This window comes from Dipodomys spectabilis, unplaced genomic scaffold (genome assembly GCF_019054845.1).
Source record: "Dipodomys spectabilis isolate Male_0828 unplaced genomic scaffold, ASM1905484v1 ptg000073l, whole genome shotgun sequence".
NCBI lineage: Eukaryota > Metazoa > Chordata > Mammalia > Rodentia > Heteromyidae > Dipodomys > Dipodomys spectabilis.
The window spans coordinates 7,866,812-7,887,301 of record NW_024870750.1 but is presented as its reverse complement, the minus strand read 5'-3'; the positions used below and the strand labels follow the sequence as shown (position 1 = coordinate 7,887,301).

The window sequence follows — 20,490 nt, the reverse complement described above, 5'->3', positions numbered from 1 at the left end:
AGAGTTCAAGCCCCACAACAACAACAAAAAAAAAAAAAAACAGGGCTGGAAATATAGCTTAGTGGTAGAGTGCTTGCCTAGCATGCAGGAAGCCCTGAATTCAATTCCTCAGTACCACATACAGAAAGGGCCAGAAGTGGCACTATGGCTCAAATGGTAGAACAGTAGCCTTGAGCACAGAGACACTCAGCAACAGTGCCCAGGCCTTGAGTTCAAGCCCGAGGACTGGCAAAAACAAACAAACAAACAAAAAACAATAACAGTATGAACCCAGACCAAAGCACAAAGTAGTAGACAGAATGGCAAAATGACTAACTGGAGGTTTGGCTCAGTGGTAACAGTGAATGCCCTGCATGTGTAAGGCTTTTGGCCAGAGAGAGAAAAAAAAATCTAACTTAACTTACCAAAAATATTCTGCAATCCAAAAGGCTAAGTACTACTATTGAAAAACATATCTAAAATCCACATGCTGGCTTCTAATACTAATCTCCAATGAAAGGTCGCAGGGCTCCTGAAGAAATGACTAACTCTAGAATTAGGCAGGAGACACACAGGATCTGCCGTGAAAGTAAGGAGCACAAGGTCCAACTGGCAGAGCTCTCACTGGGCAAAATGTGAAGCTTAAAATAAATGCTTTGGGGGGCTGGGAAGATGGCTCAGTGGTAGAGTGCTTGCCTTGCATGCCTGAGGCCCTGGGTTCGATTCCTCAGCACCACATAAGCAAAAAGAAAAAAGCCGGAGTGGCGCTGTGGCTCAAGTGGTAGAGCGCTAGCCTTGAGCTGAAGAGCTGAGGGACAGCGCCCAGGCCCAGAGTTCAGGCCCCACGTCCGGACCAAAAAAAAATAATAATAATAAAAAATAAATGCTTTGGGGCTAGGGAATTGTGCTCAAGAGGTAGAGTACTTGCCCTGTATGATCTCCAGCACTGAGAGAGAAAAAAAAAAAAAGCATTAAAGGCTGGGGGCTGGGAAGGTGGCTCAGTGGTAGAGCGCTTGCCTTGCATGCATGAGGCCCTGGGTTCGATTCCTCAGCACCACATAAGCAAAAAGAAAAAAGCCGGAAGTGGCACTGTGGCTCAAGTGGTAGAGCACTAGCCTTGAGCTGAAGAACTGAGGGACAGCGCCCAGGCCCAAAGTTCAGGCCCCACGACCAGACCCTAAAATAAAATAAAACAAAAGTAAGGCCAGGCGCCGGTGGCTCCCACCTATAATCTTAGCTACTCAGGAGGCTGAGATCTGAGGATCGCATTTCAAAGCCAGCCCGGGCAGGAAAGTCTGTGAGACTCTTATCTCCAATAAATCACTAGAAAACCGGAAGTGGCCCTGTGGCTCAAGAGGTAGAGCGCTCACCTTGAGCTGAAGAGCTGGAGGACAGTGTTCAGGCCCAGAGTTCAAGCCCCATGACCAACCAAAATAAATAAAAATAAATAAATAAATACTGGAGTACAGTTGCAAGTGTAAAATAAAATAATGGTAAGTCCATGCTGATACAATTTTTACCTGAATGGATGAATAGGATAGGACAGGAAAGGAAAGGATAGACAAACCTAAGTGGGTTGGTGAATAGTGATTTCTCTCCAAAGATCACAGCATAGAAAGAGGGGCAGGAACTGGAGAGCGGGAAAAACTTCTCCATAGAGAAATTAGACAGGGCAGCATGATTATCTAGCACAGGCAAGGAATCACGATCAGCATCAATAGTGAAAAGCCACATTGATCTCAGGTCTCCTGGAAATAATGTGATGAGAACATCCCTTTACCTCTGTGGCCCTCTTCTTAAGAACCTATAATCCCACGGTTCACTATGACAAAATAATACGAAACCAATTTTCCTAAAGGGCCATTCTATAAAGCACCTGACTAGCGATCCTCAAACTTCTCAAAGGCATAAGAAAAAAATATAGGCACAGTCAAGAGGAGCCTGAGGAAATGTAGTAACTAAAAGTATTATGGTATCCCAAATAAGGTACCAAGGAAAAGGCATGGGGTAAAAATTAAAGAAATCCAAATGAAGAATGATCTTTATTTATAACAGCATACTAACACTGGTTTATTTGTTATGACAAATGGACAACACCAATATAAAATATTAACAATGAAGGAAACTGGATTTGGGTTGTATGGGAATTTAGTGGGCTTCCTTCTCAATTATTTTGTAAATCTAAAACTAGTCTGAAAATGAAACCTATTCAAATATAAATGTATGCATAAGCAAAAATAGATGGAGGAAGAAGTACCAATGCATGGCTGAATCTTGCAAACATTATGCAAAGTAAGCAGCCAATCACAAAAGACTAAGTGATCTGATTTGTGTGAATGAAGACTAACTGCTAATGGAGTGACAAAAAGTGCTCTGAAATCGATCGTGATGATGGTTGTACAGCCACGGAGCTGTGCTCTTAAAGAGGAAAAGTGCATGGTACATTCATTGTATCTCAGTTTTTGGTTTTGTTCGAAACCAGAAATTACTGGGCTGAGGTGTAGCTCCATATGCAATAACCTGTGTTCAATTCCCAAAGTAGAAATACTAACTGATAAATCTAGTCACATGGTCCATGGAACAGGAAATAGCTGTTTTGTGCTAGACTAAAAGGAGCTGATTATTACACATTCAGTAGTTAAACAAGCTGGTAGTTGTTAAAACAGATATGCTCAGCACAGCATGATGGCACCTAACTGTGGTCACAGCAACTCAGGAGGCACAGATAGGAGGATCTCAGTTCAATACCTGTTGGGCAAAAGTGTAAGGCCCTATCTGATAAAGAAAACAAGCTAAAAGTACTGCAAATGTGTTTCAAATGGTTTGAGTGCTTGTATAGCAAGTGTCATGCCTTGAGTTCAAGTCCCAATCCCTACCCCCACACACAAAAAAATGATATAAAATCATAATTATATTCAAAGCAAGAGTAATAAGTACACAAACTCATTACTTTTGACTTATTATAGTGTATTTTATCATCTATGCTTTAAGGTTATTTTATCTTCTTTTTTTTTCTATTTTTTAAGACAGAATCTGGCTATGTAGTCCAGGCTGGCCTTGAACTCCCAATTCTTGTGCATTAGCCACCCAAAGTCTGGGATTATAGGTGTGTACCACAATGTCTGTTTCATCTATTACATCTGTATAATGGAGCTAAGAGATAATGGGGTGTTATTCCACATTTATTCCCAATTCTGTGTTCAGTGACTTCCAATCTACAGCTTGAAATCAGCCATATGGTTAGTTGTTGTCTACCAAAATATGAAAGGAAGGTTTATTTGTTCTTTTGTTGAGTGCTAAAAAACTGTTGAAAAATAGTTAGTAGTATGAATAAATCTTAGAAGTATGCCATCTGTAGCAAATAACATAGTTCTTCTAGTATTTGATTCAGAAAAAAAAAATCACTCGTGCCATTGAAAACAAGTAAAATTCTGATGCACCTCCTTGCTGTCCCTCTTACTTGTTCATACAGAAAAGTGTTAACTAGCATTCCTACACCAACTGCAACCTAAGTTGCCTGAAGATGGTCACAAACTTGGCAAAAATCAATGCATTCACACTGATTTGGCACTCCAGATTTATGATAGGAGTATAATATAGTACAGTTTATTAGGAATTGTAACTTACTTGCCACACATCTTTTCTAAGCAAAAAACTTATAATAAATATGTCTCTATCTCTGTGTGTTTCATGCTGTTTGGGAAGAGCTAGCCCCTGAATATTTATAATGCATACTCCTGGTCACAGAGCTGAGACTATAATTTATTTCTTTTTTTTTTTTTTTTGGGTCTGGTCGTGGGGCCTGAACTCTGGGCCTGGGCGCTGTCCCTCAGCTCTTCAGCTCAAGGCTAGCTCTCTACCACTTGAGCCACAGCGCCACTTCCGGCTTTTTTTCTTTTTGCTTATGTGGTGCTGAGGAATCGAACCCAGGGCCTCAGGCATGCAAGGCAAGCGCTCTACCACTAAGCCACCTTCCCAGCTCTAATTTATTTCTTGATTAACTGCTCAATTACATCTAATACAATCCACAGCAAAGTAATTCTCAGAAAGAATTACTTTAATATTAATCCTATGAGGTTAAAATTATTTGATGATGACCTCCGTGATTATAATCAAAACACAATTTAGAATTTTGTTGTTGTCCTTAACAATACAACACAACAGACTAAGAAGAACTAATGGCAAAGCTTGCCCAACCATGTAAGGAAAACAGGGAAAGCAGCTGTTTCTGTTCTGGAAGGTTCTTCTTTAACTAGGAGGAGGAAGTGGGAACAGGGAGATATGTAAACAACCATAATTCAAGACTCAAAAGAAATATCTTGTATGCGAAAACTTAGCATCAAAATAATAAGATCAAGAAGAACACCATAGAAGGCAATTAAGGGCAAGACTACAATTATTCCCATAAAGGCATTGTTTATATTCTGCTATGGCTTCACCCTGCAATTACTGAAGTAAACTAATTGGCAAGACTTCCTAATTCCATGAAATTTAATAAGAGTTTAAGTTAAACCCTCCAAAACTAAAGTATAAAGCTGTTATGTTTGTTTATAGAGATGTTATTTTCAAATCACCCTCCCATGGGACTTTAAGATTAAAAATAGTTACACCACATGGTGGACAACTGGTTTCTGGGAGAGAGAGAACAAGAAAAGGGGTGGCACAGTCAAAAAAGAAATGTACTTGTAGCCCTGATGGTTCACGCCCGTGATCCTAGCTACTCAGGAGGCTGAGATCTGAGGATCATGGTTCAAAGCTAGCCCGGGGAAGGAAAGTCTATGAGACTTTTATCTTCAATTAACTACTCAGAAAAATTAGGAAGTGGTACTGTGGCCCAAAAGGTATTGCACTAGCCTTGAGCAAAAAAAAAGCAGCTCAGGGACAGTGCTCAGGGCCAGAGTTCAAATCCCAGCACCAGCAAAAAAAAAAAAAAGAGAGACTCTACCTTCTGGTTCCAGTAATTTGGGGATCTTGAGTTCTTGTTCTGCAATTCTGAAGGCCTCTTTCAGATTGTCTCTGTTGGACCGGTGCTTCACACTCTTCATGTCAATTAGGTCTGGTCGCAAGGCATGAATGACAGCCAAAAATGCCATGCCATTTCTCCAGCTTGACTTGAAATCTGTCACACTGACAGACTCATACCTGTCACAAAAGGGCCAGGATACATACTGAGAAACATAACACATCAAAACCCTTTATTCCACTCAATAGTGACCAAAACATACTTCAAGGAATCAAACAAATGGTATAAGTCATTCTAGGAAAAATATTTTATATCACTGTCAAAGTATAAGATCAAGTGTGGTAATGCTCAAAATACCACAAAACCTTGCTTCTTTCTCAAAGGGCAGTCCCTGATCCAGAAGCACCAACATCACCTGGTTCACCGGTGTTAGAAATGCAATTTGGGGGGCTGGGAAGGTGGCTCAGTGGTAGAGTGCTTGCCTCGCATGCATGAGGCCATGGGTTTGATTCCTCAGCACCACATAAGCAGAAAAAGCTGGAAGTGGTGCTGTGGTTCAAGTGGTAGAGTGCTAGCCTTGAGCTGAAGAGCTCAGGGACAGCGCCCAGGCCCAGAGTTCAGGCCCCACAACCGACTGGGAAAAAAAAAAAGAAAGAAAGAAAAAGAAAAAAAGAAATGCACTTTGGGTACTGATGGCTCATGCCTGTAATCCTAGCTATTCAAGAGGCTGAGATCTGAGGATTGGTTTGTTTGCTTTGAAGCTGTGTTGATAGACACAGCTTCTCTATGAGTGTGCCTCTTGGAGTTGCATCAAACTACTTACGTGGAGCACTGCTCCTGAGCCCACAACAGAAGAGCCTTCTTTGCGGACAGCTGCCACCTTGCTTGGGCTTTGGAACATTTCTTCGCTGGTGGACTTGAGGTAGGAGAGGACTCGACCACATTCACTCTATCCTGGGCAGGTTGATTATAGTTGCAAGCAAGAGTCCGGGCTAGCTCCTCAATCTAAGAAAAATATGATTGTTAACATGTTTAGAATGCTGATAACAGCCTTGACCCAAAACTGCAGCCAAAACAAGACACTCCCCCCCCAAAAAAAATATCCTTTCCCAGTGAGATCTGAATTTTGGGTAAATGAGTTCTGGACAAATCCTTGAGTAACTGCATTTGTGGTGTAGGACTACTTCAGACTCTCCTTTAATCTGGACTGGGGTCAGTCCTCACTATACAGGTATGACATCCCACAGAAAAGGGACATCCACTGCTCCCCAGAAGTGGAGCACTGACATCATCTCTAGATGACATATAATACTTAACACATTGTAAATGGTATATAAATCGTTGTTACACTATATTATTTAAAGGATAATGAGAAGAAATAAAAAATTCTGTATATGTTTAGTACACATGCAAATATTTTTACAAATGATCTTCCATCTTCAGATGGTGGAAGTCAGAGATACAGAGAACCAACTGTGCTGACATGAATATGTATTAATTGCTTCTGTATGTATCATTAAGACTGCGTACAGTAGTTACCCCATGAGAGGTAGATTATTTTTATTTCTTATTATCTGCATTGAAATTTTCAATTATGTTTAACAAACTTAGAAAAGTATGGGGAAAAATAATAAATGCCCACAGATGATCAAATCCTAACAACTTGCCTTGTTTGACTGTCTTTCCCTCTCCAACTCAATTCCTCTTCCTTTCCAGAGGGAAGAAGCACAATCCTAAATGTACCTTTCCTCAGCTTCATGCATGGTATTATATTCTACCTATAAATGCATGTGCCCAGAAGTCATAGGCAATCTGGGTTTGCAAGTCCTGAATGTTGTATAAATGAGGTTATATTCTAGTTTTTTCTAAAATAAACACTTGTCTCCCCACATAATCTTTTGGTTTTTTGTTGTTGTTATTTTGTCAGTTGTGGGCCTAAACTCTGGGCCTGGGCACTGTCCCTCAGCTCTTCAGCTCAAAGTCAGTGCTCTACCACTTGAGCCACAGCACCACTTCCAGCTTTTTCTGCCTATGTGGTGCTGAAGAATCAAACCCAGGGCCTCATGCATGCAAGGTAAGCAATCTACCACTGAGCCACCTTCCCAGCCCTCCCCACATAATCTTTATACATAGCCTCTAATCTTTAAGGTTCATTCACAAGTAATTATGACTATTTGAAAACTCGATTTGGGCAGGCACTCGGAGCTCATGTCTGTAATCCTAGCTACTCAGGAGGCTAAGATCTGAGGATCTAAGCAGAAAAGTCAGAGACTTTTATCTCCAATTAACCAGTAAAAAGCCAGAAGTAGAGGCAAGATGTACAGGCAAAAAAAGCACAAGGCCTTGAGTTCAAGCCCTAGAATCAGCACAGAAGAAGAAAAGAACTGCAATTTCTTAGGTTGGGCAGAAGTCCTAGTGTTAAATAAGCATACAAGCCAGGCGCTGGTGGCTCACACCTGTAATCTTAGCTACTCAGGAGGCTGAGATCTGAGGATCACAGTTCAAAGCCAGCCCAGGCAGGAAAGTCTGTGAGACTCTTAACTCCAATAAACCACTAAAAAACTGGAAGTGGCACTGTGGCTCAAGTGGCAAAACACTCGCCTTGAGCTGAAGAACACAGGGATAGTGCCCAAGCCCAGAGTTCAAGCCCTATGACCGACAAAAAAAAAAAAAATCCAGGCCCAAGAGAACACAACTGTCAATCTTAAGTTTTATAAAGTGAGGGACTATAGCATAACTTATTTTGATGAGCCCTAGCAGTAGCTAGTGCAGTTAGTCCATGCTCAAAAGTCTGTGGAATGGAATGAGTCTAGAAGTCAGTCTTGGGACTGACTGGGTTGTGGCAGGATTATTCACTGTCAGCTTGGACGTGGGGCCTCAAAAATGGAGATATACGAGCAAGTTTAGTGGGTTAGATTTCAATCATTTATTCCAGGGGCTTCCTTCCTCCCCTCTGCTACACTAAATCTCAATATAAGCAGATTTTCCCATGTTAGGTTCTGTTCAGACTAGTACTAATGTGGACAGTGTCAAGATCACTTTGCATTCAACTTCCAAAAAGAGAGGGGGGAAAAAAACCCATGGGAAAGCACCTGCCCCACATTTTCAACCTGTTCCAGATTCCAAGTTCATGATAATGAAAAAAAAGTCACAGACTGAATCTAGCATCAAATCGCACTATCATATTACACTTATTTCAGACTGTGAGAATTTGAAGTGGTTTTCATATCATCAAACTACTCACATGAAAGTGCAGTATAATTGTCCAAATTAAGCCAAGAATAATAGACGGGTTTCCTTCTACAATGTCAGCAACATGAATATTTATTAACTTGATCTGCAAACAGAGAAGCACAGGTTAAAAGGAGAAAAAGCATGCGCAGAACTAACCACACCTACAGACTTTACGGGTGAAATGTGTACTCACAGATCGGTTTTTGAGGAATGTCAGGGCATTCTCTATATTGATTCTACACTGGAATGTATTAGCTCCTTTATCCCGAGGCTACAAATTTCAAGCAAATATATTACTTAGGAACATGAAATGCATTTTCCTTAAGCAATACGAAGTTTCTTTGGTGTCACGGACAAATCTTACCAACTGCTGTCCCGACAGTACTTCAAGCAGGTCCAGGAGGACGTGGCCCTCTTTGATGTCTGTGAATAGGTCTGATATAACCGAGGGAGGAGTGTGCTGCAAAAGGCAGAGACAAATGGTAACTCAGGGTTGAAGGGGTGACTCAACAGTACAACATTTACCTATCAAGCCCAAGGCCCTGAGTTCATACCTCAGCACCTCCAGAATGCAACAAGAAGAAAATAAACATTATACCTTCATGGGTCTCATAAGTGTACTCTATCTTTAGAAAACAAAACAAAACAAAGTGTCTCGGCAGTAATTTCATTTTTAATTAACACAATGTTGCAGAATAGGCAAAGGTTCATATCAAGCCAAGTGCTGGTGGCTCACGCCTTTAATCCTAGTTACTCAGAAGGCTGAGATCTAAGGATTGCAGTTTGAAGCCATCCCAAGCAGGAAAAAACTCAGTGAGATACTATCTTCAATTAACCACCAGAAAGTCAAAAGTAGAGCTGTGGCTCAAAGCATAGAGCACCAGCCTTGAGCCAAAAAGCTAACGGACCAGTACCTAGGCCATGAGTCTAGCCTCAGTACTGGCATCAAAAAGAAGTTTCACATCACAGCTTGATAAGAAAAGCAGCAAACTTCATTCTCATGGTAAATTCCAGTAACATGATACTTTTTGTGTGTGGTACTTTCACTAAGCTTAAAACTTGCATGTAGAAAATGTCATTAGAGACATTCATTCAGAAGGTGCCCACAGTGACCTATTTAGAGAGCAGATTACATTTCTGAGGTAATCTGCTTATGCACTTACCCTTTGTTAGCACTACTGGCATTGTGTTAGCACTACTGGCAAAGAGGAAACAATGTAGGTAAGGGGTCATTCATCATGCCTCTAGGTTGAGGTACCCAGCCTCACTCAGATATAGAATGGCACCCAAATTAGGATCAAGGAGCCTGGATCCAGAGTGCCTGGATTTGTTCCTCAGCACTATCACTGACAAGCTTTATGACTCTGGACAAGGTACATACCTTCTCTGTGCCTTCATGGCCTTGATCTTTACATAGGAATAATACTGTCTTTCACACAGGGGTGTTGTGAAGTCATTTAAAAGTCATGAGTGACTGATTGTAGCTCAATGGTAGGGCACTTGTATGGCATGCATGAGGCCCTGGGTTCAATCTCCAATATCAAAAGAATAAAGAAATGTGACCTCGCTGGCAAGCCTGTAGTCCCAAATAACTGGCCCACTAAGATGAGTAAATCCCTAGAGCTTGCATTCAAGACCAGCTTCAATAACTTAGAGAGACACCATTTTGAAAAACAAGGCTAACAGCCAGATGCTGGTGGCTCACACCTGTAATCCTGAATCACAGTTTGAAGCTAGCCTGAGCAAGAAAGCAAGTCTCACTGGAGATAAGACTTTTATCTCAAATACACTACCAAAAAGCTGCAAGTGGAGGAAGTGGCGCTGTAGCTCAAGTGGTAGAGCGCTCGCCTTGAGCTGAAGAGCTGAGGGACAGCGCCCAGGCCCAGAGTTCAAGCCCTACGACCGACAAAAAAAAAAAAAAAAGCTGCAAGTGGAGCTCTGGGACAGAACCCAGGCCCTGAGTGAAGCCCTAAGACTGACACACAAAAAGAAGTATAATTAAATTAAATTAAAACAATAAAATTAATAAAATAAGGGAGGAACTGGTAGTTCACGCCTATAATCTGAGCTACCTAGGAGGTTCAGATCATAGTTTGAAGCCTGCCTGGGCAAACAAATCTGAAAGACTCAAAACTCCAGAAGTATAGGGGTGGTCCAAGTGATAGAGTAACCACCTTGAGAGAAAAAGCTAAGCAAGAGCACTAGGCCTGAGTCCAAGCCCTCACTACCAGCACAATAAATATATACACAAGCAGGCACACTAAAATGTACTGTATTGCTAAGCTTGATCTAAAAACAATGTCATGAGGACTTCAAATCATGATCTTTAAAGAGTGTGACAGTCTCAAACATGTAACACTCAGTAGAGACAACTCACCTTATTATTACTCTTTCATTTGATGAAATATTACCACTTTGAGTGTTTTCACAGCACTGTCCCATATCCTTAACCTAAGTACTCTGTTGTTGATTCAGGAAAGAATACAAGTGTGTCAAGATAAGCTGGCTATCAGTGCTGTTTTGTTTTTGGTTTTGTTTTGCAGAGCAGAAGACTAAACTCAGGGCTTTGCACCAGGCAAGTGCTCTTCCATTGAGCTAAATCCCCAAGCCTTCAGCAATTCTTTTTATATGTTTTTTTAAGTTATTATTATAAAGGTGATGTACAGAGGGGTCACAGTGATATGTCAGGTAGTATCTACATTTCTTTTTGACAATATCACCCCTTCCCTTGCTCTCTCCCAGTTTTTTGGTTGTTTTTTTTTGTTTGTTTTTTGTTTTTTGGGGGGGGGGGGGGTTGGTCCAGTCATGGGGCCTGAACTCTGGACCTGGGCGCTGTCCCTCAGCTCTTCAACTCGAGGCTAGCATTCTACCACTTGAACCACAGAGCCAATTCTGGTTTTCTGCTAGTTAATTGGAGATAAGAATCTCATGGACTTTCCTGTATGGGCTGGCTTTGAACTGGGATCCTCAGATCTGTGCCTTCTGAGTAGCCAGGATTACAGGCGTGAGCCACCAGCGCCAGGCTCAGCACAGTTTTTTTATGAAAAAATTTCCACAACTTTTCCTAGTTCACTGGGGCCTCTTTTTAATAGCCTCGTTAGGGCCGAAACCAAGAGAGTAGAAAGGTAACAAATACCCTGATAACACAATTTGCTCTTTTTTTCCCCTCACCTTTGCCAACTGTGAATTTATCCAGCAGGTGAAGGTTTTCTTCTGAGTGTCTTCCTGTTTGGCTAGGAAAGAAAAAACAAATTCAGGAACCTTTTCACCTCGTCAAAGCTTCAAAACTCTTTCGCTGTGAGAACATGTCACCAGCTTAAATTCTTGAGACACACAAAAAATAAGAAACAAGCAATCATCTGCAGTTGGAGGCATGACTCAGTTGGTAGAGCACTGGCCAAAGAGCAAAACATCAAGGACTGAGGCTGAGTTCCTCTCTTAGACCTATTTGGGGGGATGGCGGAGGGGTGGTCGTGGGGCTTAAACTCTCGGCCTAAGCACTGTCCCTCAGCTCTTCAGTTCAAGGTACGCACTCTACCACTTGAGCCACAGTGCCACTTCTGGCTTTTTCTGCTTATGATGTGCTGAGGAATCAAACCTAGGGCCTCATGCCATGCAAGGCAAGCACTGAGGCGCCTTCTCAAGCCCTCTTTCTTTTTTTAAAGGTTTAAGGTTTTGAAATAGGTTTAAGAGGCTGGGAAGGTGGCTCAGTGGTAGAGTGCTTGCCTCGCATACATGAGGCCCTGGGTTCGATTCTTCAGCACCACATAAACAGAAAAAGCCAGAAGTGGTGCTGTGGCTCAAGTGGTACAGCACTAGCCTTGAGCAAAAAAGCTCAGGAACAGTGCCCAGACCCTGAGTTCAAGTCCCATCCTTGGCACACAGGAAAGATGAAAGCTGAATACCTCCCTGTCCTAATCAGATGAGACTTTCCAACAGCAGGCAAGAGTGGCACACAAATCCCACAGGCACCCTCTGCAAGGAAAAAAAATTAAAAAGAGGGCACAGTGGAAACCCTCAGAGAAGGGGTTGGAAAGGACTCTCTGTGGCTTTGTTTTAACACATTCTCCAAACTTAGAGGATACTGATTCATCCTGGGTCTCAGAAACCTTTCTGACAACAAGGATCCTTTGCTTAGTAGCAAACCAAGACATCCCATGTGCAATTAAACACCTCTGAAGACACTCAAGGAAGTTTCTGTGTGCCAGCCCACTTGTCCCTTAATACACTTTTCTCACATTTTCATCCTGCCTTATCCTTGAATAGCAGAATTAATTCAACAGGATCCAGAACCAAACAGCTCACCCTAAGGCGGGATAAGTAATCTTTTGTTCTTTTGAAGGCTGACCCATGGAGGAAAAAAAATAGCTGAGAGCCACGTGCTTTAAAGGAACTTAATAAAACTCTTCTTAGAATGGCATGTAGAGAATAGAGAAAAGAACCTTTTAAGCAGCAGATGTTACATACAAAAAAAAAGAAAAAAAGAGAGAGATAATAGAATAATCTATTATAACATTGAAATTCTGTTTTTAAAAAAGCTAGGAAAAGAAAAAAGGAGAGTTTTGAGGCACATCTATTAGATAGATAGATAGATAGATAGATGATAGATAGATAGATAGATAGATATAAAATGATACACACATACAAGCAGGAAAAGTGCAAACTGAATTTCATTCTGGTTCTTATTAGTATCCTTCATTATCATTCTTGAAAAGTATTTGATTGGATTTGAGAAAGGAGGCAACCATTTTCTGTAGGTGACATTACCATAAAAATACACTTAATCCCTAAGTTTATTCTTATTCAATCGGCCTTTTGTGAGCTGGCAACTCATATTCTCGGCTAGAAGGGAAATGAACTAATATAAAATGGGTTAAACTTAAGGGTGCAGATTTTAAATTCACAATGAATTAGCTCACAGTGAATTACATCGCTGCTGGGCCTGGGCAAGGACCTGAAGTGCCACCGAGGTTCACAAAGCAGCAGTGGGTTACAAAGCAGCTCCCAAAGGTTCAAGGGCACCAGCCTACCTGTTTACTTACACTCGATGCAGACAGAAAGGCGAGCTCTAGTACTGGCTGGTTAACAGGTGGCCTGAATACATCCCACAGCCATTACCTTTGATCTTTGAGTCTCCTCATTAAAATCTCTACACCATTCCCTAATTCCTTTCTAAATAAATGATAAATTCTTAACCTAGCTGGGCATCAGTGGCTCACACCCATAATCTTAGCCACTCAAGAGGACGAGATCGGAAGATCACAGTTCAAAGCCAACCCAGGCAGGAAAATCCATGAGACTCTTATCTCCAATTGACCACTAGAAAACTAGAGGTGGCGCTGTGACTCAAAGAGGTAGAGCACTAGCCTTGAGTGAAAAAGCTCAGGCACAGCGCCCAGGCCCTGCATTCAAGCCCACAACTGACAACAACAACAACAATAATAATAATAACAACAACAACAACTTAGCCTTTCTATCTTCCCCAGGAAAATACCAAATAGCGGATGAAGCCAGTGCTGATCCAGACATGGGAAGCCATGGTGGCTTCAGAGGAGACTCCAAAGGCTACAGCCACCATGGAACTGGTGGAGGCAAACCCAATGACAAGGAATGGATCCCCATCACCAAGTGGGCCATCCGGCTAGGGACATGAAGATCACATCTTCAGAGGATTTCTCCCTTCCTGTCTTTCCTCTCTGCCCCTCAAGGAGCCTGAGATTACTGACTTCTTCCTGGGGGTGTCCCTCAAGGGTGAATGCTTAAAGATTATGCGTGTGCAGAAGCAGAGCTGTGCAGGCCGGTGCACCAGGTTCAAGGTAGCCACCTGCCAACCAAAAGGCCACCATCTTGGCCAAGCTCTCCATAGTCTCTGTGAGGAGAGGCCACTGAGGGAACAAGACTGGCAAGCCCCAAACTGTCCCATACAAGGTGCCAGGCCACTGTGGTTCAGTGCTGGTGTACCTCATTTCTGCCCCAGAGACACTGAGATGTTCTCAGCTCCTGTCTCCAAGAAGCTGTTGATGATGACTAGTTTGGATGACTACTATATCTCAGCCAGGGACTGGGCAATTTTGCCAAAGATTCACCTTTGATGCCATCTCTAAGACCTATCGCTACCTGATGCCCCAATCTTTGGAAAGAGACTGTGTTCACCAAATCTCCCTATCAGGAATTCACTGGCCATCTTGTGAAAACCCACACCAGAATCTCCATACAGAGGACCCAGGCTCTGGTTGTGGCTACAACCTAGGATTTTTTTTTTTTTGGGGGGGGGGGGGTCCAGTCATGGGGCCTGATCTCTGGGCCTGGGCGCTGTCCCTCAGCTCTTCAGCTTAAGGCTAGCACTCTACCACTTGAGCCACAGCACCACTTCCAGCTTTTTTCTATTTGCTTATGTGGTGCTGAGGAATCGAACCCAGGGCCTCATGCCTTTTTGCTTTTTTTTTTTTTTAAATCAGTCATGGGGCGCCGGGTGCTGGTGGCTCACGCCTGTAATCCTAGCTACTCAGGAGGCTGAGATCTGAGGATCGCGGTTCAAAGCCAGCCCAGGCAGGAGAGACAGTGAGACTCCTATCTCCAATAAACCACCAGAAAACCGGAAGTGGCGCTGTAGCTCAAGTGGTAGAGCGCTCGCCTTGAGCTGAAGAGCTGAGGGACAGCGCCCAGGCCCAGAGTTCAAGCCCCACGGCCGACAAAAAAAAAAAAAAAAATCAGTCATGGGGCTTGTTCTCTGGGTCTGGAACGCTATCCCTCAGCATTTCAGATCAAGGCTAGCACTCTACCACTTGAGCCACAGCGCCACTCCCAAAGCCTCATGCATGTAAGGCAAGCGTTCTACCACTGAGCTACCTTCCCAGCTCCCAACCTAGGATTTTTATACAAGAACAATACTGTGGATTGAGCCTGTTTAAAAAAAAAAAAATTGGGCTGGGAAGGTGGCTCAGTGGTAGAGTGCTTGCCTTGTATGCATGAGGCCCTGGGTTCGATTCCTCAGTACCACATAAACAGAAAAAGCCGGAAGTGGTGCTGTGGCTCAAGCAGTAGAGCGCTCACCTTGAGCTGAAGAGCTGAGGGACAGTGGCTAGGCCCAGAGTTCAGGTCCATGACCAGCAAAAAAAAAAATTCTTAGCCTAGCATTGCTGGTCACTAATAATGTGGCTCCAATCTACCCTCTCCTGACGTGGCACCTCCCAACTTCTCTACTTGTGAGCACTTGTCTAGGCAGAATCCCTCTTTCTACACCACCGTGGAATGGCCGGCCAGCCCACCTCCCTTTCCACACACAAACTCAGCACCCCTGGACTTCATTCCATGGACATCTGTGAACATAGACCTACCCTGTTCAAACGACCCCTTGGCCTAAAGTAAAATGGACGTAATCTGGCTTCAGCCTCTGACCATACTTCATTGAATCTTTCCTGGGTTCTCTCAGGGTTTTATTTTGTTTTGTTTTGTTTTTTGTAATCCCTTTTTGTATCTTTGAAATGATCTCATTCTGTGGCCTAAGCAGGTCTCAAACGCCTAAGTTCAAGTGACCCTCCAGCTTTCTGTATCCCGAATGCTAGGAATTACAGGTGTGCACCACCATACCAGCTCTTCTCCTTTTGAGTTGAATGTCAATTTGTTTGTTTAGGGTAACCATTAGGTGCATCTGGCTTGGGGGGCGGAGGGTGGAGATAGAATACAGTGCCAGGAACAAAATCCATAGCCTCATGCATACTACAGTCCTTTCTTACTACAGGTTACAAATTCCTAACTGAAGTTTTCAAAATCCAACATCCTTTAAAATCTGAAACTTTTTAAACACCAACATGACTCTGCAAGCGGAAAATTCTATACCAAGAAATGTTTTATGCACAAAGTATTTAAAATATTGTTATTACATTACTTAATGTGTATAGGCAAATGTGTATAGACTTATTTGAAACACAAATAACTTCATGCTTAGATTTTCATCCCATTGGCAAATATTCATGGGTGTGAAAATATTCCAAAAAAATCAGAAGTATTTCTGGCTCTAACCACTTTGTTTTTTTTTTTGTTTGTTTGTTTGTTTTTTGGGTCCAGTTGTGGGGTCTGAACTCTGGGCCTGGGCGCTGTCCCTCAGCTCTTCAGCTCAAGGCTAGCGCTCTACCACTTGAGCCACAGCGCCACTTCCGGCTCTTTTCTTTTTGCTTATGTGGTGCTGAGGAATCGAACCCAGGGCCTCATGCATGCAAGGCAAGTGCTCTAACCACTGAGCCACCTTCCCAGCCCTGGCTATAACCACTTTGGATAAGGGATATTCATCTTTCATTCTTATTACAAATGGTCTATAATACTCACTAAATTTTCCTTCAAAGCATCCGCAAGAATATAAAATATTATAAACTGTAAATTAAGTTTGGCCACGTACAGTGGTACACACTTATAATCCCATCCCTCAGCGGGCTTAGGATGAAGGATGGTGAGTTCAAAGCCAGCCTGGACTACATTGAGACCTCAAAAAAAAAATAATAATGCTAAACTAGCCTTCAAATATCACCCATTTTTTTTTCTATAGTTATTAACCACTGCTCTATATCCTTCTAGACTGACATGGAAAGAAGGCAAAGTCCAGAAGGCAAAGGTTTGCTTTAGTTATTCACCAAGTACCTAGATCTCAGAATAGTACCTTATGAGCAGAAAGCACCCAGCCAATAGTTATTGAATGAATAAATGGATGTATGCTTATGTACATTGAATTAATGTACATTAAATTAATATATGGTCAATAAAAATTATCAAGTAGATACATATGTGCTGATATGGAAAAACTTCAGTGAAAAAGAAAAAGATGCAAAATCATATATTTATTATGGATCTATTATTTGGCTTTTTATTAAAATATACAGCCTAGCACTGTTTCCCATCTTTGCTAATAACTACTTGTCACTCATGAACAAACTATAGTTATACTCTTGTTATACTCTCCCACTAACATAAAAAGCTTCAAGGTAAGCCATGTGCTGATGGCTCACACCTATATTCCTAGCTACTAAGGAGGCTGAGATCTGATGATCATGGTTCAAAGCCAGTCTGGGCAGGAAAATCCAGAAAGCTGGAAGTAGCGCTATGGCTCAAGTAGTGGAGCACTAGCCTTGAGCTGAAAAGCTGAAGGACAATGCCCAGGCCCAGGGTTCAAGTCCCATGACCCACAAAAAGGAAAAAAGCTTCAAGTTAAATCTTTCTGCAATTTTGCTTCCCCTAATTCAGTTCTATGGAGAAGACATAATAAATATTTGCTGATTGAAAGACACCACAAGTATTAAAAGTATCAAGGATTAAACTGACTTGTCATTAGACAAGGAAAAGAATTTACTGGCAACCATTATAGAAGGCCTATGTCTTAGCCTAGTCCTTGTTTTAATAACCCCTGGGCAATTTTTTCTACTAATAAAAGACCAAAAGCAGCTGAGTTCTGGTGGCTCATGACTATAATTCTAGCTACTCAGGAGGCTAAGATCTGAAGACCAAGGTTCAAAGCCAACCTGGTCATGCAAATCCTAGAGAGTCTAATCGCCAACTAATTAACAAAAGGCTGAAAGTTGAGGTATGGCTCAAATAGTTGAGTGCCAGTCCTGAGCAAAAAGAACCAAGCAAGAATATAAGACCCTGGGGTCAAGCCCCATTACTGGCATCAAAAAAAGAAAAAGAGGGCTGGGAAGGTGGCTCAGTGGTAGAGTGCTTGCCTTGCATGCATGAGGCCCTGGGTTCGATTCCTCAGCACCACATAAGCAGGAAAAAAAAAAAAAAAGCTGGAAGAGGTGCTGTAGCTCAAGTGGTAGAGCGCTAGCCTTGAGCTGAAGAGCTGAGGGACAGCACCCAGGCCCAGAGTTCAAGCCCCATGACCGCACCCAAAAAAAAGAGGAAAAAAACCCACAAGGACATTATGAAAGAAAACACTCTCCTTCAGGGCTTGGTAGACATTGCTCTCATGTGACACACCTCCACCTTTATAGACACTCGTGTCCATAGTTCAATTCTGACTAACTACCTGTAGTTAGTGCAGACGCAGAGGTGAAAGGCTCAACATCACAAGACAGTGAGTGTCCTATGCCAGCCAATCACAAGCAGTGGTGCGCAGGTCACCCAAGTTCCCGTGCTCTTCAAACCAAGGATTCACAACAACTTCTTACTATGATGACTCACAAAATTCACACATTCACCTGAGCCAAGGGTACAAGGAAAAAGACACACACACACACACACACACACACACACACACAGCCCCAAGCAGAGGAGCTCCTGTGCCTGTGAAGTTGGCTACACCACCCTCCCAGCACAGGAATGTACTCACCAAACCCCACATTCCCACACATCAGAGATTTCTTTTTTCTTTTATTTTTCAGTCCTGGGTCTTGAACTCAGGACCTGGGTGCTGTCCCTGAGCCTCTTCGTGCTCAAGTTTATTGGAGTTAAGAGTCTCACAGGGACTTTACTGCCTTCAAACCACGATCCTCAGATCTCAGCCTCCTGAATAGCTAGGATTACAGGAATGAGCCATGGGTGCCCAGCTACATTAGGGATTTTTGTGAAGGAGTAATTCCACCAGCTCAATAATTCTTAACTAAATCTCCATGCCTTTATCACTACCAAAGAAGAGGGAAGGATGAGAGGCACTGAAAGTTCTAAATTCTAATCATCGTTTGGTCTTTCTGGTAACCAGCCACATCCTAAAGCTACCTGTGAAACCGGTGGCTCATGCCCTGTAACAACTCAGGGAACTCATTTTAGGATTGTGAATTGAAGCCAGCCTGGGAGAAAAGTTTATGAGACTCTTATCTCCAATTAAGTACCAAAGAGAGCTGGAAGTGGAGCTGTGACTCAAGTGGTAGAACACTAACCTTGAGCTGAAGAACTGAGGGACAGCACCCACACCCTGAGTTTGAACCTGGCACAAAAAGAAAGGAAGAAAGAAAAGTCACTTCCCTTTGTTAGCTAGACACCACTGGCTTACACCTGTAATCCTAGCTACTTAGTCAGCTGAGAGTGAGGGGCTGGGCTGCAGTTCCAGACTAGCCTGGGAAAAAACAATTATGAGATCCCCATCTCAACCAAAAGTTTTGCACAGTGGGGTAAGCCTGACAACTCAGCTAGCTGGAAACTACATTTGAGAGGACCTTAGTTCTGGGCCAACCTGGGCCAAAGTAGTTCACAAACCCCTATCTCAACAGAAAAGGCTGGGCATGTGGTGTGCCTGTCATTCCAGCTATGGTGGAAAGTATGCAATAGGAGGATCACGGTCCAGGCTGGCACAGGTGAAAAACAAGACCCTACCTCAAAAATAACCAAGGAAAAAAGGACTGAAGGTTCAAGAGGTGAGTGCCTGTCTAGCAAGCCGAAACTAGTCAGTACTGCAAAACAAATAAAATAAAAAGTCACCTCATCAGAATGAAAGATGCTCCTACTGTCCAAGAAATCCCAAGGGTTTGGAAGGGCTTTGCGTGAGGAACTGGAGAAAGACCAAATAAATATTAGAGCCCCAGGTGTTCCCACAGGAAATTACAGGGGTTAGGAGCCAAATATGCATTTCTCATGACGTCACAGCACAGACTAGTATAGTGAGACCCGAAAACAAAACTGCTAGGATATTCATGGTAAGACTAAGTCAGGCTGGACAACAGCACAACACATTTTAGCCATGTGTTCCAACAGCCATCCCAAAGAATCTTAGGCTACTTCCCAGTAGGAAGAAAATGGAAAATGTAAGGCTACTTCTTCTCTGGTTTCTCATGGAGACAAATAACAAATAGAAATAAAGGAAGGAGCAAATGAAAAGAATAAAAACACTGGCATGTGCAATCAAAGCAAAAAAAAAAAAAGCCTAAGCCGTGGGAAGGATGAACAGGAAGACACTTGTTACTCAATGACAAAAGGGGACAATATCAGCTAATGTAGAAGGGACCAGGGGACAATGACAACCATCTCTGGCAACCAATCATAAGCAAAACAAACACAGAAGGAACATAGTCCCAAGAGGTAACAAGGATAGTGAATGACAACATCAATGGCGAGCACTGGGTGAAAGTGCTTCTCAAATTCAGCATCCTTCTTCCCACGGATCCCCTGGCGAGGCTCGGATGGGACTGCAAAAGTAGCCCTCCCCCAGCTAGCTCTGTCCTACCTCTCCCCCCAATCTCTCAGGAATCTGACACCTACCTCCCAGCCTCCATCATCCCACCCATCCAAATCTGCCCATTTTGTACTCCTCCCTTCCCCTGCTTTTTAGTCTCCCAGCAGCAGCTCCTCCCTGGAGCACTTGCAAGGCCAGCCAGGTCTGCTGGGGTTCTGCC

At 42.8% G+C, this 20,490-nt stretch overlaps 1 protein-coding gene across 1 annotated transcript in view; it reads right to left on the bottom strand.

Moving 5' to 3' along the window:
- Syne2 (spectrin repeat containing nuclear envelope protein 2) overlaps nt 1-20,490 on the bottom strand; it is a 259,939-nt gene that overhangs the window by 221,087 nt on the left and 18,362 nt on the right. Inside the window, 6 exon segments of the mRNA XM_042682550.1 lie at nt 4,925-5,121; nt 5,766-5,947; nt 8,187-8,279; nt 8,370-8,447; nt 8,541-8,636; nt 11,348-11,409. Coding sequence (XP_042538484.1) covers nt 4,925-5,121; nt 5,766-5,947; nt 8,187-8,279; nt 8,370-8,447; nt 8,541-8,636; nt 11,348-11,409 — 708 coding nt within the window.